A 20,452-nucleotide genomic window follows, 5' to 3' on the forward strand; every position below is an offset into this window, starting at 1 on the left:
CCCTGTGAGGGCTGCAGGGACAGACTGGGTCTGTGTAGTGCAGATGGCGTGGAGGGGCAGGAGTGGCACAGTTCCTGTGTGCACGGCTCTGAGTGAGTGCAAGTGTGGCTGCTGTGCTCACCCAGGCAGCGGGGGCCTGAATGGGCCTGTGTGAGGGGCTGGGGCTATTTATAGCCGCTCCTAGCCCAGGGAGCTATTAATAGCCAGGGTAGAGGGGGAGGGACAATGTCTCCTGCTGGCCGCTGCCTGCGGGTGGGGTGGGGGTGGGTGCCATTCTGCGCCTGGAGACACCCGGGGCTGGTACCCCAGCCCCCACCCAGGCTGCGGCACAAGGGCCACTGTTATCTGGTCAGCAGCTGAGCCAGGGGTCTGCATTCACCTGGGACAGCAGGCTGGGGGTACACCAGGCTAAAGCCCCCACCCCGCTCTCCCCAGAGGCCATTCTCCAGCCATACTGACCCTGAGGATGGGATGGTGGGCGTGTGAGCTGGCGGCAGCAGGGCACCCGGGATGGAGAGGGACGCTGAGACCAGGACCCCCATATCTGGTTCTCAGATCCCAGCGTGGGGAAGGGGGAAGGAAGCCCTGTGACGACCGCACAGCCAGAAGTGGATTTGAGAGAGGCTGGCCCTGCAGGCCCCCCAACCTGCCTCTGGCAGTATAACCAGGTGTCCCTGAAGTAAACAGGTGAACTGAGGCCAAATCAGATAGGCCTTGAAGCCACTGGAGGGGTGTGGATGGAGTGGTGTGGGTGGAGGGCTGTGCGTGGAGGAGAGCCCTGCCGGAATTCGGGCTGGTGGGTGGTCCTGGCAACAGGCAGCCTCATAGCCCCCTGTCCTGGCTGAGGTTCATTCCCTCTGATCATTTTTGAAAAAAAAAAAAAACAGTGGCGCCCAGCTTGTACACAGATCCCGACCTCACGAAGGGGAAGTGTGACCTGGGCGGGCCGGAGGCACCTTTCCAGGCCTTGGCTGCACCCGGCTCCCTGTGCCACACGCGTCCCCAGCATCAAGGGGCGCACCCCCCACCTCTCCCTAAGCCCAGCCAGGCTGCAGAAAAAAACAGGAAAGCTCGGAGGCCCCGCCAGGCGCCCTGTGGGCCGGCTGTGTCCAGAACCCACCGCCGGGCCTGGGGGATCTGGGGACGCAGGTCCTGGCTTCCACCCCGGGGGATGTTCGGCGGCGGCGGTGGCGCTGATGCGTCTCATTCAGCGCCTCCTTCCGCGGGGCCTCCTTTCCTTCGGGGAGTCCCCGCCCTCGGGGCCGTGACTAAGCGGAGTCACCTGCCGCCAAGGGCTTTCCAAGAAGGTCAAGGCCAACCGCGCTCCGGCCCACGCCCCAGAACTCGGGCTGTGCCCTCACGGCCATCGCCCTGCGCATCGTCATTGCGCCCGCAGGGGGTTCCCAGCGACGAGGAGCGCGGGGGCCGGAGCGGCGGGGGAGGAGCGCGGGCGGGTCCCTGTGGGGCTGGGCACGGGCTGCAGGTCCCCACTCCTGCTCACCCCAGGCCCCACCCCCTCCACTCCTGCTCCTCTCGGACCCCCACCCACCCCTCCGCCCTCACCCCTGCTCACCCCAGGCCCCACACCCCCCACCCCTGCTTCTCCTGGACCCGCAGCCTCCCCTCCTCCCCAATCCTTGCTCCTCACAGACCCCCCACCCTCCCCTCCTCCCCCACCCCTGCTCCTCCCAGACCCCCACCCTCCCCTCCGCCCCAATCCCTGCTCCTTCTGAACCCCCCTCACTCTCCCCTTTGCCCCACCCCTGCTCCTCGCAGATCCCCACCCTCCCCTCCGCCCGCACTCCTGCTCCTCCCGGACCCCCACCCTTCCCTCCGCTCCCACCCTGCTCCTCTCCGCTCCCCCACTCCCCCAACGCCCTCCGCCCCAAACACTGCTCCTTCCCAGACCTTCATCCCCCTGTCCCAGTCCCCGAGCCCGTCTCTGCCCCAGTCTCGCTCTTCACCGCACCCCGGCGCCTCCATTGCGTCCCCTTCCCCCACCTCCTCGTGGCACCCCCATCTGCTCCCCGCCCCCTCTAGCCGGGGAAAGGCCAGCTGACGCTTCCGGCACCGCCCCTTTCCCGGCAGGGCCGCGCCCCGAGCTTCCCGCCCGCGGGAACAACACCGCCCCCCGCGCCCCACCCCTCGCCCCGCCGCCCGCCGGGGTCTCCCAAGCCCGCTCTGCGCAGGGCGGGGTTCTTCCTCTGCAGCGGACAGACCGTGGACCCCGGCGCCGGACAGAGGCTGGAGGGAGGCCTAGGTGGGGGAATCCCCGGTGGCTGTCCGCTCCCCACCCCCACCGCGGCCACCAGTCACCGCTCCCTGGTGGGACCCCGAGGCTTGCGGGTGACCCTGGAGTGGTGGCCGCCCTGTGGCCCAGAGAGCCCGGTAGCAGGCGGGTGGGTGAGCGCAGAAGGACGCTGGCCCTGGACTGCTGTTTGAGGGGTAAGGGACGAGGTACCCCTCCCTGGCTCTGGGGGGATCCTCCCAAAGTCCAGACTGTGGGGAGAGCGGACCCTGCTCGCCGGCTGGGAAAGGTCTCTCCAGAAGGATCCCCCAGGAGGGGGTGGAGGGGATCTCTGGAGAGGTGGGTGCGCTGCAGCTCCCTCAGGCCAGGCCCGGCTCCTCATTGGTGCAGAGCAGCCGGCTTGGGGTTTGGGAAGGCCCCAGCCCCAGGGAGGCGGGGAGGGGCACTGGGCCTGGAGGGGGTGTGTGTGGCCTGAGAGCGGGAGGCCCCACCAGCCACATCACAGCAACCCTTTCTGGGCCCCGACGCCGCCCCCCACTCCCCTGCAGTACCTGGTCCCTTCCAATCCCCCGACCCCCAGGGCCCACCTGGCACAGGCTCAGTCCACACCCGCGTGCTGGCCATGGGCACGTGGGGAGGACGGCAGGGCCCCTGGGCCAGGGCCCCCACCCTGAGTCGCACCACTGATGACCACCTGTCCCAGGTGGCAGGCAGGGTCCCCACCCCAGGCCTGCAGGGGCCTGGGAATCTGAAAAGGGACAGAGCCAGAGCAGGGGGACTGAGGGAGCAGTGGGGAGCAGGCTGAGGAGGGCACCCCGGTGAAGGCCATACCTTTGAGTAACCCTCTGGGGGCCAAAGGCCCAGCCCCCTCCTCACAGCTCAGCACGCTGGAGCAGTCTCAGGGTGCCTCACCTCACCCAGCCCCCTGGGTCAGCTGAGGACATGGCTGAGGCACTGCCACCGCCTGCCGCTCTGGAGCCAGCCACAGACAGGCAGCGCCAGGGAGGTGTGCAGGCAAAGGCTCTCGCTCTGTCCAGCCGGCACCACTGGTGGCAAACGGCGACGAGGAGGGGCCTGCACTCTTGCGGTGAGTGAGTCCGGGGGGCACAACCTTGAGGACAGTGTCCTTGGTGGGCTGCTGGTGCCCGCCCCTGAAGCTCTGGAAAAGCAACGGAAGACCGCACGGAGAGGCCAGGAGGACACGCACAGACTCAGTGGCCAGAGGGGCGGCTCCCGGTAGGTGACCCTACCCCTGGGGGTTTGCTGTGCTCAGGCCACGGTGCTGGCTGGGAAGAAACAGGACGTCTCCAAACCGTGCCACCTCCGTGGGAGAGGCCGGCCCCCTCCCCCAGCTCCCCAGGACCTGCCCGAGACCCTCCTGGAATTACCCAGGACCTGCCCGAGACCCCCCTGGGATTAAGTTGCAGTGTATCCTGGTGGGGACGTGCTGGCCCAGTGTCAAAGGGGCCACAGCCTGAAGGAGCCCAGGACCCGCAGCCATGCCCAGCCAGATAAGCTGCGTGGGGTGGATGGTGGAGAGCTCGTGGGTTGTGGATCGTTTTCTGAGGACAAGGACCCCAGGAGGCGGTGTCCTCTGCTGCTCTGTTTCATGGCTCTGAGGCTCCTGGAGCGCGGGACACACGTGAGGAGGGGTGAATGTCAGAACAGCCACCGCAGACGGGGCCTGGAAGGCCTGTGACACCATGGATCCCGCCGTCCTCTGGAACTGAGAGCCGGGGATGGGCACAGCACTGGACTGGCTGACAGGGACAGGGGTGGCAGCCAGGCGGCAGCGTTTGACCATCAGTGGCTGTGGAGGCAGCTCTAATTAGAGTTGCAGGGCTGGAGCGGGGCCAAGGGCCAGAGCCGCGTGGGGTTGTGGAGGTAACTGATAGAACACCACGTTCCTAGGAGAGGGACAGGCAGCCCACAAAAGACTGCTCAGCTCGGCCGGGCACGGTGGCTCAAGCCTGTAATCCCAGCACTTTGGGAGGCCGAGACGGGCGGATCATGAGGTCAGGAGTTCGAGACCATCCTGGCTAACACGGTGAAACCCCGTCTCTACTAAAAAATACAAAAAGCTAGCCAGGCGAGGTGGCGGGCGCCTGTAGTCCCAGCTACTCGGGAGGCTGAGGCAGGAGAATGGCGTAAACCCGGGAGGCGGAGCTTGCAGTGAGCTGAGATCCGGCCACTGCACTCCAGTCCCGGTGACAGAGCGAGACTCCGTCTCAAAAAAAAAAAAAAAAAAAAGACTGCTCATCTTGTGGGAGCAGCAGAAATCAGGGCTGTGTGATGGGGAGGCCAATGGCACGCGCTCCAATAAAAAGTCATGGCCAGTCGTGGTGGCTCAAGCCAGAAATCGCAGCATTTTGCGAGGCCAAGGCAGGTGGATCACCTTGAGGTCGGGAGTTCAAGACCAGCCTGCTCAACATAGTGAAACCCCATCTCTACTAAAAATACAACAATTAGCTGGGCATGGTGGCAGGTGCCTCTAATCTCAGCTACTCGGGAAGCTGAGGCAGGAGAACTGCTTGAATCTGGGAGGTGTTGCAGTGAGCTGAGATTGCGCCACTGCACTCTAGCCTGGGCAACACAGAGAGACTCTGTCTCAAAAATAAGTAAATAAGGCCGGGCGTGGTGGCTCACACCTGTAATCCTAGCACTTTAGGAGGCTGAGGTGGGCAGATCACAAGGTCAGGAGTTCAAGACCAGCCTGACCAACATGGTGAAACCCCGTGTCTACAAAAAATACAAAAATTAGCTGGGCGTGGTGGTGCGTGCCTGTAATCCCAGCTACTTGGGAGGCTGAGGCAGGAGAATTGCTTGAACCCAGGAGGTGGAGGCTGCAGTGAGCCGAGATTGTGCCACTGCACTCCAGCCTGGGTGACAGAGTGAGACTCCGTCTCAAAAATAAACAGGGTCGGGCGCAGTGGCTCACGCCTGTAATCCCAGCACTTTAGGAGGCAGAAGCGAGTGGGGCACGAGGTCAGGAGATCGAGACCATCCTGGCTAACACTGTGAAACCCCGTATCTACTAAAATGCAAAAAGCCAGGCATGGTGGCGGGTGCCTGTATTCCCAGCTACTCGGGAGGCTGAGACAGGAGAATGGTGTGAACCTGGGAGGTGGAGGTTGCAGTGAGCCGAGATCATGCCACTGCACTCCAGCCTGGGCAACAGAGCCAGACTCTGTCTCTCTCTCTCTCTCTATATATATACACACACACACACACACACATATATGTGTATATATATATGCATATATACACACACATATATACACACACATACATATATATGTCATGACGCTGCCCAGTTTCTAGACCTGAGTGGGTTTCTGACCCAGAGAACGCTCACTGAAGTGAAGGCTGAGTCCCTCAAAGGAAGATGTGCAACACCAAGGCAAATCCACACCACGATGATTCTGACCCCCCTGCCCCCTCACCAAACGGCCTGTGGCTGCTGACCTTGGTAACAGGACGCAGTGCAAGGGAAATACGCACACACCTTGAGAAGTGCTGGACACAGGGTTTGGGCAATGCTGGCATCGGAAGGCCTGAAGCGCCCTCATGGCTCCCATTAGAGTGAGGGCTGACAGGAGCCAGGGAGGCAGTGGAATTCTGGCCAGGTCTGATCCACCAGCCTCGAGTCTGCACATTCACCCAAGAGGTCATTTCCCCAGCCACGGGACAGAGGGAGCTGACATTCTTGGTAGACACCATTTCCTTGGCCATCATAATGGGTAAGTCCAGTGCAAATCTGTGACTGTCCCCACCCAAAATAGTAAATCAAAACTGGGGGAAATTAGGGATACATCTAAAGATCTAAATGGTGTAAGGATCTCTTTTTTTTGGAGACGGAGTCTTGCTCTGTCGCCCACACTGGAGTGCAGTGGCATGATCTCTGCTCACTGCAGCCTCTGCCTCTCAGGTCCCAGCGATTCTCTTGCCTCAGCCTCCTGAGTTGCTGGGATTACAGGCGCCCACCACCACGGCCGGCTAATTTTTGTATTTTTGGTAGAGATAGGGTTTCGCCATGTTCCTGGTCTCCAACTCCTGACCTCAGGTGATCTACCTACTTTGGCCTCCCAAAATGCTGGGAATACAGTAGCGTGAGGCACCGCACCCGGCCAAGGATCTCCTTTTATTCCACCAATCTGACCACTGCAAAAAGCAGGTGGTTGGGTCCCCGAGGAGAGTGGACTGTTGCAAAAATAACCCAGCTAGATGCGGTGCCTTTGCTAGAGAGGGTTCCCCAGCCTGCCCAGGTGTGCGGTGAGGCCACTGCTGGGTGCGCATTCGTCTCCCTCTCCTGCCTGGCAGGAAGATCAGTCACACTGCCTTGGAATGCAAAACAGGAAACACCCAGTTCCTCCCCAGAGCTACGGGCTATGGTAACATTCCTGCCCTCTCACAAGAATCCAGACACTGGCACCAGCTGAATGAATGTCCCCAGGACATCACACTGGCCCCCTCTATTGATGGCCCTGTGCTAATGAGACCAGATGAGCAAGACGTGGTGAGCACACTGGGCCCTCCTGAGTGAGAGAATCCCCTCCAAAGGAGAGGACAGATAAGTGACTGCCTCTTGCAGCGCCCGCCAGGACACACAGCACCTGGAAGGCTTCTGGGAGCTTGAAGAGCATGTTCCACATTTGGGGACTCTGTCCCAACCCAATACTGGGGGACATGAAAGGACGACTCTGAATAGGCACAGAGCAGGACCAGCTCTACTGCCGTCCAAACCCAGCTCCCGTGTCCTGGCTGCTACTTAACAATCTGACCCTGCAGACCAAAGGCACGGGTGGTAAGGGGTGGGGGTGTAAAGTCAAGTGCCCGTGGAAGACCCTCCCCACAGGCAGGTGCAGAGGAGGGCCGTGCTATCCGCAGTGGGTGTTGCGTGCCTGCATCGAGGACTCTTGCTGTGGTTCTGGGCCCCTGCGGAGATGCACGGCCTGGCCATGGGATGCCCCATGGGTGTGTCTCTGCCTTGCCTGCTGCCAGGGGCTCTTAGACCAGCCCCATCATGAGGCTGAGCAGGCAGCGGTCGTCTTCAGGGGGTTGTGGTACATCCAGGACAGCAGGGGGCAGCACGCATAGGTTGTCCAGCCTGCGCGGACCCCACCCCATGATTCGTGTTCCCAGAGCAGACCCACATGCACACCATTGCCGCCTCCCTGTCTAACAGCTTGGCTGAGGTCCAGGCCACTGTCCAGGGACTGCCATGAGTGTCTGTCCGCCTTGGTGTCAGCGGGAGCTGGCTCGTCCTCTGGTGGGGGCTGCCCTCTGTGGCAGGGTGTCCTGTGCCCTGGCAGGAGCACTCCTCACCACGTCCTGACAACCCATAGCACCTCCAGAGGTGGTCCCCTGTCCCCTGGGGGACACGACAGCTGCCTATTGAGAACCGCTGGCTCACAGAACATCTCATCCTGTGGATCCCGCCCAGTGTCTGTTGCATTCGACCAAGGGACGCGTTTACAGCAAAGTCAGGGGTAGGCTTGACCAGGGGGCATTTCTAGAAGCTTCTAGCCTGACAAGGCATGCCCTGTGGGGATGGAAGCCACCTCCAGGACCTGTGTATGCGCCAAAGCAAGATGCCGGGGTCTGGGAACCAAAGTGGAGGCCCTCTCGGCCCTGCAGTCCCCAGTCCCGGCTCCCAGAGGGTGGGGCTCCCCCAGGGCTATGGCAGAGTCTCTGCCTGGGCCCAGAAGGACAGCGGAGGTCCACAGTTCACCCCAACCTCGCTCTTCCAAGTTCCCCTTTTAGAAAGAGGCCCCGGCAGCGCGGAGGTGCGACGGGACAGGTGCAGTGGGCAGGAGCCGGCCGAGTCCCGGGATCCGAGCCGGGCAGGGCGGTCCCACAGCGCCACCTGTCGGCCGCGCACGCCCAGGTCCTCGGCCCAGGCCGGACGACTCCGAGGGGCAGGAGCGCGTGTGCGGCCCCGCCGTCCCCCAGCTGGGCCCGGGCAGGGGTCGCAGTCTGAGGCTGTGTCCGCTGCGTCAGGCGGGAGCTGGCGGGGCGCGGGCGGCACCGCGTGGGGAGGGACGGGCCAGAGTCCCCCCCAGGAGGCGGTGCTCCCAGTCCCAGCTCCAGCCCCAGCCCCGCAGGCGCCCCTCGAGCACCTGGGCAGGTGGACCCCAGCCCCACAGTCCCAAGGACCCTGCCTACGCCCTCGCCCCTGCCCCGGCCCCGGCTCTGCCCGCGGGGTCGTCCCCCATTCCTGCTCAGCCGCCCCCACCAGCCCCCGTCCTCCGTGTCCTACGGGGACTCCTCCTGGCTGGCCCCGACCCCGCGCTGAGGACTCCCTAGAGTTCACTGGCGACAAGGTGAAGACTGGGATTGCCCCTGCTACGCGCCCGGAATCCTGCTCCCAGCATCCGGAACCGGGGCCCCTGCCCTGTACACCTCCCGTCCTCGACGCCCCCAGCCTGGACATGGGGGTCAGTAGTACCAGGACGGTGCACGATCAGGGAAGGGGAACTAGGGCAGGAGCAGGACAGAGATATCGGCTGAAAGGTAGGGCGGGGGTCCCAGACCCTGCTGCAGTCCCACCTGATCGATGGCGGCTCCGCAGGGCTGAGCCGGACAGGGACGTGAGGGACACGGGAGACGCCTGTCTGCGCACGTGGGGGTGCACAAGGTGGCCCTGGGCCAGCCCCTGCCTGGGTCCTCCTCTCCTCTGGGGCGTCCTTCTCCCTGGCTGTGCCCTCTCCTCCTCCCCTCGGTACCCCCCAGGGACCGGGCCTGCCTTCAGGGCTTCCCGCTGGGGTCGCCTAGTTCCCACCCACCCATGGGTAGCTCCACCCTCCCACAGGAGACTCAGGTGCTTGGCCCCCCAGGGCCTCAGCTGGTGTTCCCCACTTCTTTCCATGGCCATCCCTGTGGACTCTCCGCCATGCTCTGACCCCACTTTCTGAGTCCCCCAAGGGCCCACACAGCCCCCGCCCCTCTGGCCTCTGCCCTTGGTTTGCACCATCAGGACCCCATCTCTAGGTGGTTCCACTGGCACATGAAGCGGAGACTGCCTGAGAGGACTGCAGTGGACAAGAGCAGCCCCCATCTCGCCCAAGCTGAGCTGTGCCCCCTCCAGGGATTTGGGGCCCCCTGGCCTAGGGTTAGAGGGAGAAGGGGAGAGGCAGTGAGGCTGCTGAGTGCAACTGACTCAGGAAGAACCAGAGGCGAGATGCAGGGCCAGGCACCACTCACCACTCAGCCTGCCAAGTGGGCTGTGGCCGCCTCTGCCTGTCAGGGACCCACAGGGCAGAGTCCTACAGCAGGGCTCTTCCGATACCCAGGTGAGCATGACCACCTGGGGCCCAGTGAGCACAGGTGCACTGAGGTGGGGTTCATGGGCACAGAACAGTGTGGACATGGGGGTCAGTAGTGCCAGGACAGTGCACAGCCTGGGAAGGGGGGCCAGGGCAGGAGCAGGACAGCCAGCCACCTACCCCTGGGGGACATCGGCACGGACAGGAGGGACGGCGTGACTGAGGAGTGGGTGAGGGGGACCAGGCCAAGTGGGAAGCCCAGGGAGGAAGCCCTGGCCCCTCAGAACGGAGCTCCCAAAGCCTGCAACCTCTCACCCACAGCCAGCTTTCTTCTTGGAGTGTCTTCATTCCCAGGTGAGGAACAGGCGGGCCCTGGGGTTTGTGATTGGCTGTTTCCTCCAGCGAAGCCCCCAAAGGTGCCTTTCCTCTGCCCGAGGGTCCCTGCTTGTACATCCTTTGAATCACCGAAGAGGGGCCTATAGGTTGGACCCCTGAAACCCGCCTGGTCACGTCTTTAGGTTCTCGCCCGAGGGAGGGGGAGGGCCCTCCCTTACTCCTCTCCTCCCCTTCTCCCCTCCTCCCCCAAGCAGCACGTGAGTCCTGTTCACGGACAGCAGAGCCACCAGCCCAGGACCGGACCTGCTGCCTCTGCAGACCTCAGCAGCCCTGGTCACCTCCCGGCTCTGGCAGGACAGGTGCAAACTCAGTGGTAAAGGTCTGTCTTGATTAATGAGACAAACCCATATCCGTTCTCCTGATTACCTTCAACGGTCAATTTTATTACAAAGAACTGTATCAAAATATACAAGTCTGTTTAAGAACAACCAAGAAATGCAGCTGTTTAAGGGCCAAATGAGAATCAACTGTTAGAGACCAGGCAGCTTCTTCCTCCCGCTGTCCGCTGCAGGGGACGGCATCCTTGGACCATTAAAGAGCAGGCAGCTTCTCCCTCCCGCTGTCCACTGCAGGGGACACATCCTCGGGGCCACATTTTCCACAGGACATCCTTCTGAATAATTTAAAGGGCAAGTCTAGCACATTACAGGTCTTCGTGGGCGGGCAGCTGTGTCAGGCTTTCTTCTTCTGTGGCTTCTGTCAGACAGAAAATAAGCACAGGTTGTCAAAGCTCAACACGAAGGGCCCTGGGGATGAGGCCTTTCCCGGGACAGCAGCAGCAGGTGCAGGGACTGCCTGTCCAGTCCTGGCTCAAGGCCTTGGACACAGTGGTCCAAGGGCAGCTCGGCGACCCCCGGGTCCCCCCACAGCAGATGAGAGATGAGGCAGATGGCATTTCAAAGCCACCACACTGCCTTGGGCATGGAGGATGTGGAGATGGGAGCGGCAAGGGGTTCCTTGCAGCTCGGCAAAATGGGAGCCTGAGCAATGGTGGGGGGGGAGGAGAAAGAGGGGACCCAGGGTGGTGGTAGGAGGGAGGGGCAAGAGGGGACCCAGGGTGGGGGGGAGGGAGGAGCAAGAGGGGACCCAGGGTGGGGGGGAGGGAGGGGCAAGAGGGACCGAGAGTGAAGGGAGGGAGGGGCAAGAGGCAGGGCCGGCCCAGGGCAGAGGGGACCGAGAGGGTGGCAGGCAGCCTTGTCTTCTTGCCTGTCTGTCTCTGCCGACCCCTCAGTTCTCCTGTCTTGCTGTTGCTGTTTACTATGATGCTTCTAGATGTGGAATTGCTTTTATTTGTCCTGCTCAGGAAACAGCTTCTGGAATCTGAATCCTGCCTTATTCATTCTGAAAAACCCTTAGCCAACATCTCCTTGAACGCTGCTTCTTTCCCACACTCTATATTCTAGACTTCTGTGAGGACTGTCATGGGCAGAGCTGTGTCCCCCAAAAAATGCTGAAGTCTTGACTCCCAGCATCTGGGATTGTGACGTTGTTTGGAAATAGGGTCTTTACAGATGGCTAAGTTAACATGAGGGCATTAGTGACTGGTGTCCTTACGAAGAGGGGAGGTTTGTACAGACACCCGCATGGGACTACATGAAGACATGGGGAGCAGGTGGCATCCCCGGGCAAGGACAGAGGCCCGGAACAGACGTGCCTGCCCAGCCTCCCAAGGAAGCAGCCTGCTTGCATCTGGGCCTCTGACTTCTGGCTCCAGATCTGTGAGAGGCACATTTCTGTAGCTGGAGCCCGAGTCCCTGGTTCTTGGTGAGGCAGCTCCAGGAAACAGGTATGGGGGACCTGTGAGAGGCACATTTCTGTAGCTGGAGCCCGAGTCCCTGGTTCTTGGTAAGGCAGCTCCAGGAAACAGGTATGGGGAACCTGCTTGCCCTTCACCACTTCCTGCCAGTCCCTGTCTCTGTGGCACCCTGGGCAACTTCCCCAGATGACTTTTCCAGCCCTCAGCTGCCTCTTCTGTGTCTGCTCCTCCTCGCCCGCTGAGCTCTGAGGTTCAGAGTTCCCCTTTCATCGCCTTCACTTCCATTTGAACCTGGGGCTTCCTCCTCAGGAAGCCGGTACCTCTCTGCGCAAGTGTGCCCACACAGAGGCGTTATGCACCTGTCTTCTGGGAACCCCCCTCTCACTATCCCAAGGCCACTGTCTGTGTGGATTTCAGACCAAGCAGCCAGTCTACCTGCAAGCCCTGAGGTCCAGGGGAGGGCAGCCCATGTTGGGGGAGCCCGTGTGGAGGGGGCCCGTGTGGAGGGGGCCCGTGTGGAGGGAGCCTGTGTGGGGGGAGCCTGTGTGGAGGGAGCCCGTGTGGAGGGAGCCCGTGTGGAGGGAGCCTGTGTGGGGGTAGTCTGTGTGTGGGGAGCCCGTGTGGAGGGAGCCCGTGTGGAGGGAGCCCGTGTGGAGGGAGCCTGTGTGGGGGTAGTCTGTGTGTGGGGAGCCCGTGTGGAGGGGGCCCGTGTCGGGGGAGCCTGTGTGGAGGGAGCCCATGTGGAGGGGGCCCGTGTGGAGAGAGCCTGTGTAGAGGGAGCCCATGTCGGGGGCAGCCCGTGTGGAGGGAGCCTGCGTGGAGGGAGCGGCGCCACTCACCAGCCTCTGCCGGCGGCACACAGGCATCTTCAGTTTCTTCGAAGCCGTCAGGACACACACAGACGTAGCTCCCTGGAGTATTGTAGCAGTTTTCGTTTTTCCTCACACAGACTTTTTCTGCTAGTGAGCACTCATCTACATCTAAAATTAAAAGACTCCGTGTTAATAATTACTTCACTTAGCAGATGCGCAGCAGACTGTGAAACTCATTCATTCAGATTCACTCACATAAAGAAAGCACAACGATGACAAACGTCACGTTACAGAAAGGAGCAAAGGTCAGGAAAGGCTTCAAGGGGGCAGAATTTCATGTCTCAAAGTTGGGCCCTCAACCGGTAGAAAATGCAGAGGAGAGACCTCTAGGTGAGGCCGGAAGGCTGGCATGCGCCCAGGAAGCCCACTTTCTTTTCTCTTTTTTTGGAGACGGAGTCTCGCTCTGTCGCCCAGGCTGGAGTGCAGTGGTGCGATCTCGGCTCACTGCAAGCTCCGCCTCCCGGGTTTACGCCACTCTCCTGCCTCAGCCTCCCAAGTAGCTGGGACTACAGGTGCCCGCCACCACGCCCGGCTAAGTTTTTGTATTTTTAGTAGAGACGGGGTTTCACCATCTTAGCCAGGACTGTCTTGATCTCCTGACCTTGTGATCCATCCCCCTTGGCCTCCCAGAGTGCTGGGATTACAGGCATGAGCCACTGCGCCTGGTCAGGAAGCCCACTTTCTCCACCTGGATTCCAGCCACACCCAGGCTCACCCAGGCAGCCCACAACCATGGCAGGCCTGGCCTTAAGCCTCGAGGCAAGCACCACCCAGGAGCTGGAGAGAAAGCAGAGGCTCTGGACCTGGGGAACGAGGCCACTGGGGAGAGACTGGTGCAGCAGTGCCATCCACACCAGGGTCGGCCATGCAGAGTCCATCCCCCACCCCCACTGCTTCTGCATCTCACGTGGACTTCAGGGTGAGTGCGCAGTGACCCTGGGGAGCTGCGTCTGCAGGACGGGTCTCAGCTGCTTCCCATCCCTGGCAGCACCTCCTGGGGCCATTCACGTCATGGTCCCTTGGGAAAGGTCCACCTGCGTCCAGCACAGACCCCGTCACTGACCTGCACGTCACTGACCTGCACACTGTCCATGCTCCTTCACGTAGCCGGGGATACACTCTTTACAGTTTCCTGGGCCTTCCCCTGTGCAGCCCACACAGCTGGAGTCGCACTCTGCAACAGGGAGCCAGCGTCGGACCCCCACACGCCAGGGAGCCAGCATCGGACCCCCACACGCCAGGGAGCCAGCGTCAGACCCCCACACGCCAGGGAGCCAGCGTCGGACCCCCACACGCCAGGGAGCCTCCAGCATGGCTTCCAGTGTAGTGGTTCACTGAGGGTCCCGCTGTCTGCACTCCCAACGGTGAAAACTGCCTGGGGCTGTCACGGAGGCTCCTCCGTGCTGCTGGGACTGGGGATCGGCACAACTCAACTCTTCTGGGGCACTATGGCCCTAAAGACACATTCCCTTGACGGAGCGATTTGGAAATTAATCCAAAGAAAATCATAAGGAATGTGAAAAGTTTTACCTTCAAGAGTAGTCACAGTTGATAACAGTTGAAAAATTATTATGACGTAAATGTCCAGCAATAGACATTGTTTCAAACGTATGAAACAACGGCATGCTCCAAAATCATGAACATGATGGAGAAACCACAGGACGCAGGACAAGCTGCTGGGTGGAAAACACCTGACAGGCGTGGCGGAAAATCCCACAGGGCACGTTGCGGGGGCGCTGGGGGGCACGAGCAGGGTGCGCTCTCCAGGGAATTCGTGGGTTTTTAATTTTCTTTAACTTACTTGAATTTTCTGATTTTCCTGCAGCAAATACCTATGACTTATTCTGCCACACTAAGTGTTCTCAGAGCAGGCAGGATGTATATAAGTGACGCTAAGAAGTCATAAACGAATGTTTACAAAGGCAGCAATGAAACCCAGGAGAGCCCCGAGTGCAGGCCCACCCGCTTCACCCACCTTCGCACGTGTAGGAGCCGTTGGCATTCTTACAGAACTGTGCGGCGCTGCAGGGAGGTGTCTCGGCTGCACACTCGTCCACATCTGGAACAGAATGGCACAGCTGTGAGTGGCCCAGGACGGCCGGGCCAGGGAGCAGGAGAGGAACGATCCTGGCCTGATAGAGCCCACGGCCAGGACCGGCTGGGGAAGGGCAGGGAGGAGGGCAGCCCCTGGGGGGGATCATCTCAAATGCCCTCCTCGGAGGTCCCATGTGGCAGGGGAGGGGATAAGGCAACGGCCAGGTCCTGTCCTTAGAGAGTCAGTGCCAACTGCGGCAGGGGCCCCACGAGGATGGTGACGCATCGCGTGAGGGTGAGACAGTGAGAGCCTCCACACCTCACGCCCCCACATCCCTTTCCCTTCTCCCTAGAGCTGTGGAACCTGCCAGGGGCTGAGCTCCAATTTTTTGTTGTTGTTGTTCTTTTTTTTTTTTTGAGACAGAGTCTCGCTCTTTTGACCAGGCTGGAGTTCAGTGGTGCGACCTTGGCTCACTGCAAGCTCCACCTCCCAGGTTCACGCCATTCTCCCGCCTCAGCCTCCTGAGTAGCTGGGACTACAGGTGCCCCCCACCACGCCCGGCTAACTTTTTGTATTTTTAGTACAGATAGTACACCGTGTTAGCCAGGAGGGTCTCGATCTCCTGACCTCGTGATCCGCCTGCCTCAGCCTCCCAAAGTGCTGGGATTACAAGCGTGAGCCACCACGCCCAGCCTGAGCCCCAAATTTGCCTGAGGCCAAGAAGCCACTAAGAGGTGAAACCAAAAGCCAGGCCTGCAGAGGGAGGGGGCAGCCCAGCCTCCGCCTGCCCACTCGGCACCTGGACTGTGGGAAAGCCACAGCTAGTCCTAGAGCCTCCCCATGAAGCCAGAGCCTTTGGCTTCTCCAGAGCTCAGAGGTGCTGCAGGGCTGGCTTTGTAAGTGCTGTGCCCATAGCCAGGCTGGCGGGAAGAGACACAGCAGAAGCAGGTGATGCCCACCATGTGGGGGACAGGGTGGGGTGAGCATAGCACAATGCTGGAGATGTCCAGACCTGGCACCACTTAGAACCTGGAGGCCTGTGTTAGGAGGTGACGTCCCCCTCCTGGCTGAGCACTGCCAGGCACAGAGCTGGCTTGTCACACTGGTGTGAGTGGGGGGCCATACCCTTCGGACAGCAGGAGCTCGTGGGCAGCCCCCTGCCACCCTGAGCTTGCCGTCTGCGGGGAAAAGGCAGTTTCCATTGCACATGCCAGCAGCATGGCCCTGCCCTTCTGCCTGCTCCCAGACCTGGCTGTGCCACTGTGCCCTGCCCCTTCCCACATCCCCCGGGACCCACCAGCCTCCGCCACCATGGGTGCAGCCAGGACCACCCTGATATGCCCCATCCGTGTGTCTTCTGAAACCTGCACAGAGGGATACAGCTGGGCCCCTGCCGGCAGCCTCCCTCCCAGGAACACACTCGGGTGAGTTCCCAGGCGCTGTCGGCCGACTGGGGGCAGCTGGCACCACAGGTCCACAGCCCCAGGGCCACCTGACAGCAAGGACACTGTGGCCCCGATGCCTGCCCAGTCCAGAAGGTACGAAGAAAGTCCCATGATCCTTCCTGACCCATGCATGGTGGGATCACAGGTGTGCGAGCCTAGGGGTCCACTCAACGATCCCCTTCCCATGACTCAGAATGAGCAGAGATGGGGGGGGCCGTGAACCAGGAGCAGCTGGCGGGATGGGGACGCAGAGGCTGGGCAGAAGCGGACCTTGGGGAGACCCCACCCCCCGACCCTTCCTCACCCACACAGGTGCCCTCCTTCACCCCCAGACCCCTCCTCACCCACGCAGGCGCCCTCATCCAGCACCCAGCCCACTTCGCACTCGCCGCAGTCTGTGTTGGTCGGGCCCGAGCACGTCTTGCAGGACTCGTCGCAGGCTGGAAGGCAAAGGCGGGCCTGGGTACGAACCCCACTCTCAGGTGCCAGCTTGGGGACAGGGCTCGTTTAAAAGTGAGGAATTTAAGGGGGAAAAGCAACACGGGGTTTTCAGTGCCCATGAATTTAAAATTCTCAGCAAACCAGGACTCCAAGGAGTTTTTAATAACCTGGAGAAGGCAGCTATCCATACTCTGGAACTGTAGCCTGGCTGGGTGTGCGTGTTCCAGATCCACGCGTGCCCCATGCCACGCCAACATCCAAGAGACAGACGGCAAGGGGTGTAAGAACCAGAGAGGCTGGTCCTGACTGGCGATCCACAGGTCCGTCTGCCCAGGATAGCCTAGGGGGTTACCGGCCAACCACGCTCTCATGTCCAAGACGTCAACACACCCAGAGTGTTCCCACATATCAGTGACAACCAGGGAGAAAACGTCCTTTGGAAAGATGCCACTCATAATGGCCTGCAGGGATTTGACAGGTGCTGCTCTCCGGGCCGGTGCGGGGCCCACACGGCACCTCCAGGACCTGTGCACTGCGTGGCCCATCACCACTCAAGGTGGGGGCAGACCTCGAACTAGAGAGAAAGGTGAGTAGCTTCTCCCTTCTGGGGGCTGTTACGGGACAGGAAGCGCCCCTAACAACCTCTGCCTCTATCCTCTGACACTTTCATTCATCCTTCTGGGCCCCCGAAGCTTCCCTGGACATCCAGGGTTAAGATATCAACAGGCCCCTGCTCCCATCTAGGCAGGCATCTCCAGCAAGGGGCTGTTGTCATCCTGCCTCACCCCGGGGCCGGCCCAGGCGTAGCCCGTACCTGTGCAGACGCTGTGGGTCTCGTTCCGGAGTGAGCTGAAGTAGCCGTCCATGCAGTCGGTGCACAGTGGGCCCTGGTACCCCACGTGGCACCGGCAGGACCCATCACCCTGTCTGCTGCCGTCTCCGCTGCAGTGGCCATTCCCGCTGCAGGGCCTCTGGGACCCACCCTGGCACGCTTTGGGGGACACAAAACCATGCTCAGAGCACACCTGGTGGTGACTGGTGGGGTGTTCTCACACAGAGAGAACGCACTGCACCCAAACCCTGTACGATTCTGAGGACGTACATGAGCCTGCAGGCTTGGAGTGGGTGTTGGGGGAAACTGATTTCCTGGGGTCTGCAAGGCTGGCGGTGGATGGCCTGAGCAGAGCAAGCCACAGGCTCCTGGACTTCACTACGGCCACGTGCTGCATGACAACGTTTAGGTCAACAAGGGACCCTGCATGGAACAGCTGTCCCCAAAGATGATAATAAAGGTGAGCAGCTCCTATTGCCTAGTGACATCACGATACGCCTTATTACCTGTTCTATGTTTAGATATATTCAGGTGACACATTCTTACCACATGTCACAATGGCCCACAGTACTCAGCACCCTCACGTGCCACGCGGGTGTACGGCCTGGGAGCAACAGGCCCTGCCAGGCAGCCTAGGTGCGGAGTGACTGCACCACCTAGGCGTGTGAAGTGCACTCTGCCATGTTTGCACCATGACAAAGTCGCCTAATGATGCATTTCTCAGAACACGACTGGTCGTTACGCATGACTGCACTTTGTGTGGCTTTGGGCAGCCTCAGCTGAAACATGGTGATGGGGATACTGATGCATCAGGGGCGGAGACTGCAGGGAGAGTGGGAACATCAGCTGCAGCCTCCAGTGCTCGCCAGGGATAGATGCAGAGGCTGGCAGGAGGCTGACGGGGGGCAGGTCGGGGGGCAGGTCGGGGGTCTAAACCTGAAACTTCTGCTACCTGATCCTGCTTGACCACGTGATTGCCTTTTATAAACATTAAACTGTGGCTTCAGTTTCTGCACACTTCTTCACAGAAGAGCCCTGTCCTGCAGCACCCATTAAGGCTCAAGGCCGTGCACCCAGCCTGACAGACACCTACTGCCCTGGGCTGTCTGCAATGGCAGCCACAGAAGCCGTGGTGTGGTCACCTCTGTGCACACAGGGAGAAGCACCTGGACAGGTCAGTCAGGACAGACTCTCAGGTGAGTGGACTCAGCTGTGAACAACCTGAGTCAGTGAACCCCTGAGTTAACAGCACAGCTGGGATGACATACTCAGAGTTTTACACTAAAGCGTGAGGGGAGCGGTGAGGCTGCAGCGGGAGGGTGCGAAGTGCTCCAAGTTGTGTTGGGGATGGGGGAGGCAGCCGTCCGGCAGGGTCCCAGACCCTACAGAAAGCTGATGTCCCCCAGGTCCCCTCTGTGCTTTCATCCCCCAAGAATTGTGAGAGGAAGAGGGGAAGTGACGTAGGAGATGGGATTTCCCTAAGCAGAAACGCACCGAGACAGTCCGGACCGTAAGTTCCTGGAGAGCAGCACACTTTCAGCGTCTTCACACAAAACCACTCCAATAAGTCAGGATACTCGTTCTTTCTGAGGATGGAGGAAAACATTCACCGAATCCCACCAGACACGGCTCTTTAATACAAACATGCTGCTGAACATAACATAGGCTCTAGAGTATTGCAAGATCCAGGAAACAAGAGTCTAGGTGTGGACAGAATCTTCTCGTTAATTTCCTGGTTTTGATCACTGACTCTGGTGATAAAAAACAGTAATGCAGGGATAAGGTGGGTGCAAGGCAGGTGGGAGCTCCATACTGTTCCTGTACCTTTCTAAGTCTGAGGTTATTTCAAATTCTAAGTTGGAAAATAAAAAGTATCTTCTAAGAGGTTTTAAGGCACTCACAGCTGCAGCCACCAGGCCTCCAGGTGTTCCTCCTGAGCCTCCAGCATCTGGTTGCATTCGAAGTCGCTGCTCTGGCACAGCCCCTCCAGAATCTCTAGCAGGCGAATCTCGCTGAAACACAGGCCCACGCGGGCTCACGGTCAGCGCCACAAGCCAGTGAAGAAAAATCCGAACCAATACACCAACCTGGGTGCAGGCGCGGGGGGCCGGGATTCCAGGCAGAGAGAGTAAGGGGACCCCACTATCAGGGGCCAGGAGCGGTTCACACAAGTGGGGCTGGTGTTCCAGTTTACATTTTGAAAAGCCACTGTCTGTTGAGGGGGTAGGGACCAGAGCAGAAGCTGGAAGGCCAGAGGGGATCCAGCCATTAGTCCTCAGGCAGAAGCCGAGGCAACTCAGACAGGTGACTGGTGCCTCGGGGGCTGTTCTGTCTCCCTGTTATTAACACAGACACCAAAGGCAGGACACGGCCAAGACCGACCGGGCTGCTCCAGAGCACCCACCTGGACTCATACTTGGACAGCGTCTTTTCCTCCCAAGCCGTGTTCCCGCCGCCAAAGTTCTTCTTTGCGGTGTCCACCAACCCCTGCGAGGAGACAGTGCCCATAGGGCTTGGTACCACCTGACCCCCCGCCCAGGTGAGGGCGACCCCAGGTCGAGGGTGAGGGAACCCCAGGCCCACGGTGGGGTCAACCCTGGGTCCACGGTGGGGGTGGATCCCGGGTCGAGGGTGAGGGGGACTCCAGGACCACGGTGGGGCGACTCTGGATCGACGGTGAGGGGGACCCCGGGCCCACGGTGGGGGCGACCCCGGATCCAGGGTGAGGGGGGCCCCAGGTCTAGGGTGAGGGGGACCCCGGGCCCAAGGTGGGGCAACCCCGGATCCAGGGTGAGGTGGAGCCCGGGCCCACGGTGGACGACCCCGCCCGGCCCCTGCCCACCTGGTTAAACTTGTCCACCAGTCCCCGGCACCGCTGGCAGGGCGTCGGCTTCTTGGCGGCCTCCGGCGCGGGCGGCAGCAGCAGTAGAAGCGGCAAGAGCCCCAGCGCGGCCCGGCGCGGCAGGCGCATGGCGGGTATCACTGCGGACAGACGCAGCCGGAGCTCCAGGTCCTGCGGCCGCGCGGCTCCGGCCTCCCGGCCGCCTACCCGCTCCGAACCCCGCCGGCCGGTCCCCTTGGCTACTTGACTGTGCCGGCGAGGCCCCGCCCCCGCTCGCCAGCCCCGAGCCGCTATTGGTGGATGGGACCTGCCCCGGCCTG

The 20,452-nt window shown here is 61.0% G+C and overlaps 2 protein-coding genes and 1 long non-coding RNA gene across 10 annotated transcripts; 2 read left to right on the forward strand and 1 right to left on the reverse strand.

Annotated features, from left to right (window-relative positions):
- The first annotated feature begins 3,227 nt into the window (after positions 1–3,227).
- LOC117096286 (vegetative cell wall protein gp1-like) lies at positions 3,228–10,197 on the forward strand. Of its 5 annotated transcripts, XR_004442431.1 has the most exons (5): positions 3,228–3,335; positions 6,664–6,764; positions 7,434–9,540; positions 9,835–9,867; positions 10,104–10,193. XR_004442431.1 is itself a non-coding variant. In XM_033233523.1 (3 exons), exon 3 carries the CDS (start codon positions 7,786–7,788, stop codon positions 9,160–9,162), a length of 1,377 nt encoding a protein of 458 aa, XP_033089414.1. In that variant the 5' UTR covers positions 3,228–3,335; positions 6,664–6,764; positions 7,434–7,785; the 3' UTR covers positions 9,163–10,176. The 5 variants fall into 5 exon arrangements, 1 of the variants encoding a protein (XP_033089414.1); XR_004442428.1 differs by having other exon boundaries at positions 7,434–9,995; positions 10,104–10,197; XR_004442430.1 differs by having other exon boundaries at positions 7,434–9,867.
- A 70-nt stretch (positions 10,198–10,267) lies between these two features.
- CRELD2 (cysteine rich with EGF like domains 2) lies at positions 10,268–20,417 on the reverse strand. 2 transcript variants are annotated; one of them, XM_033233525.1, is made up of 11 exons: positions 20,133–20,417; positions 19,695–19,777; positions 19,192–19,302; positions 18,785–18,876; positions 17,273–17,449; positions 16,600–16,764; positions 16,362–16,457; positions 14,513–14,596; positions 13,616–13,711; positions 12,505–12,645; positions 10,268–10,605 (listed from the first exon to the last, which is right to left on the reverse strand). In XM_033233525.1, the coding sequence occupies exons 1-11, from the start codon at positions 20,259–20,261 to the stop codon at positions 10,553–10,555; spliced, it is 1,227 nt and encodes a 408-aa protein (XP_033089416.1). In that variant the 5' UTR covers positions 20,262–20,417; the 3' UTR covers positions 10,268–10,552. The 2 variants fall into 2 exon arrangements, with proteins under 2 accessions (XP_033089416.1, XP_033089415.1); XM_033233524.1 differs by lacking the exon at positions 16,600–16,764.
- On the forward strand, positions 15,851–17,342 carry LOC117096288. Of its 3 annotated transcripts, none has more exons than XR_004442432.1 (4): positions 15,851–15,996; positions 16,370–16,480; positions 16,871–17,044; positions 17,203–17,342. It is a non-coding gene; the product is annotated as an uncharacterized LOC117096288 (long non-coding RNA). The 3 variants fall into 3 exon arrangements; XR_004442434.1 differs by having other exon boundaries at positions 16,926–17,044; XR_004442433.1 differs by having other exon boundaries at positions 16,937–17,044.
- Positions 20,418–20,452: the final 35 nt, after the last annotated feature.

The sequence above is a fragment of the Trachypithecus francoisi genome, unplaced genomic scaffold (assembly GCF_009764315.1).
Source record: "Trachypithecus francoisi isolate TF-2019V2 unplaced genomic scaffold, Tfra_2.0 Lachesis_group14, whole genome shotgun sequence".
Lineage (NCBI taxonomy): Eukaryota > Metazoa > Chordata > Mammalia > Primates > Cercopithecidae > Trachypithecus > Trachypithecus francoisi.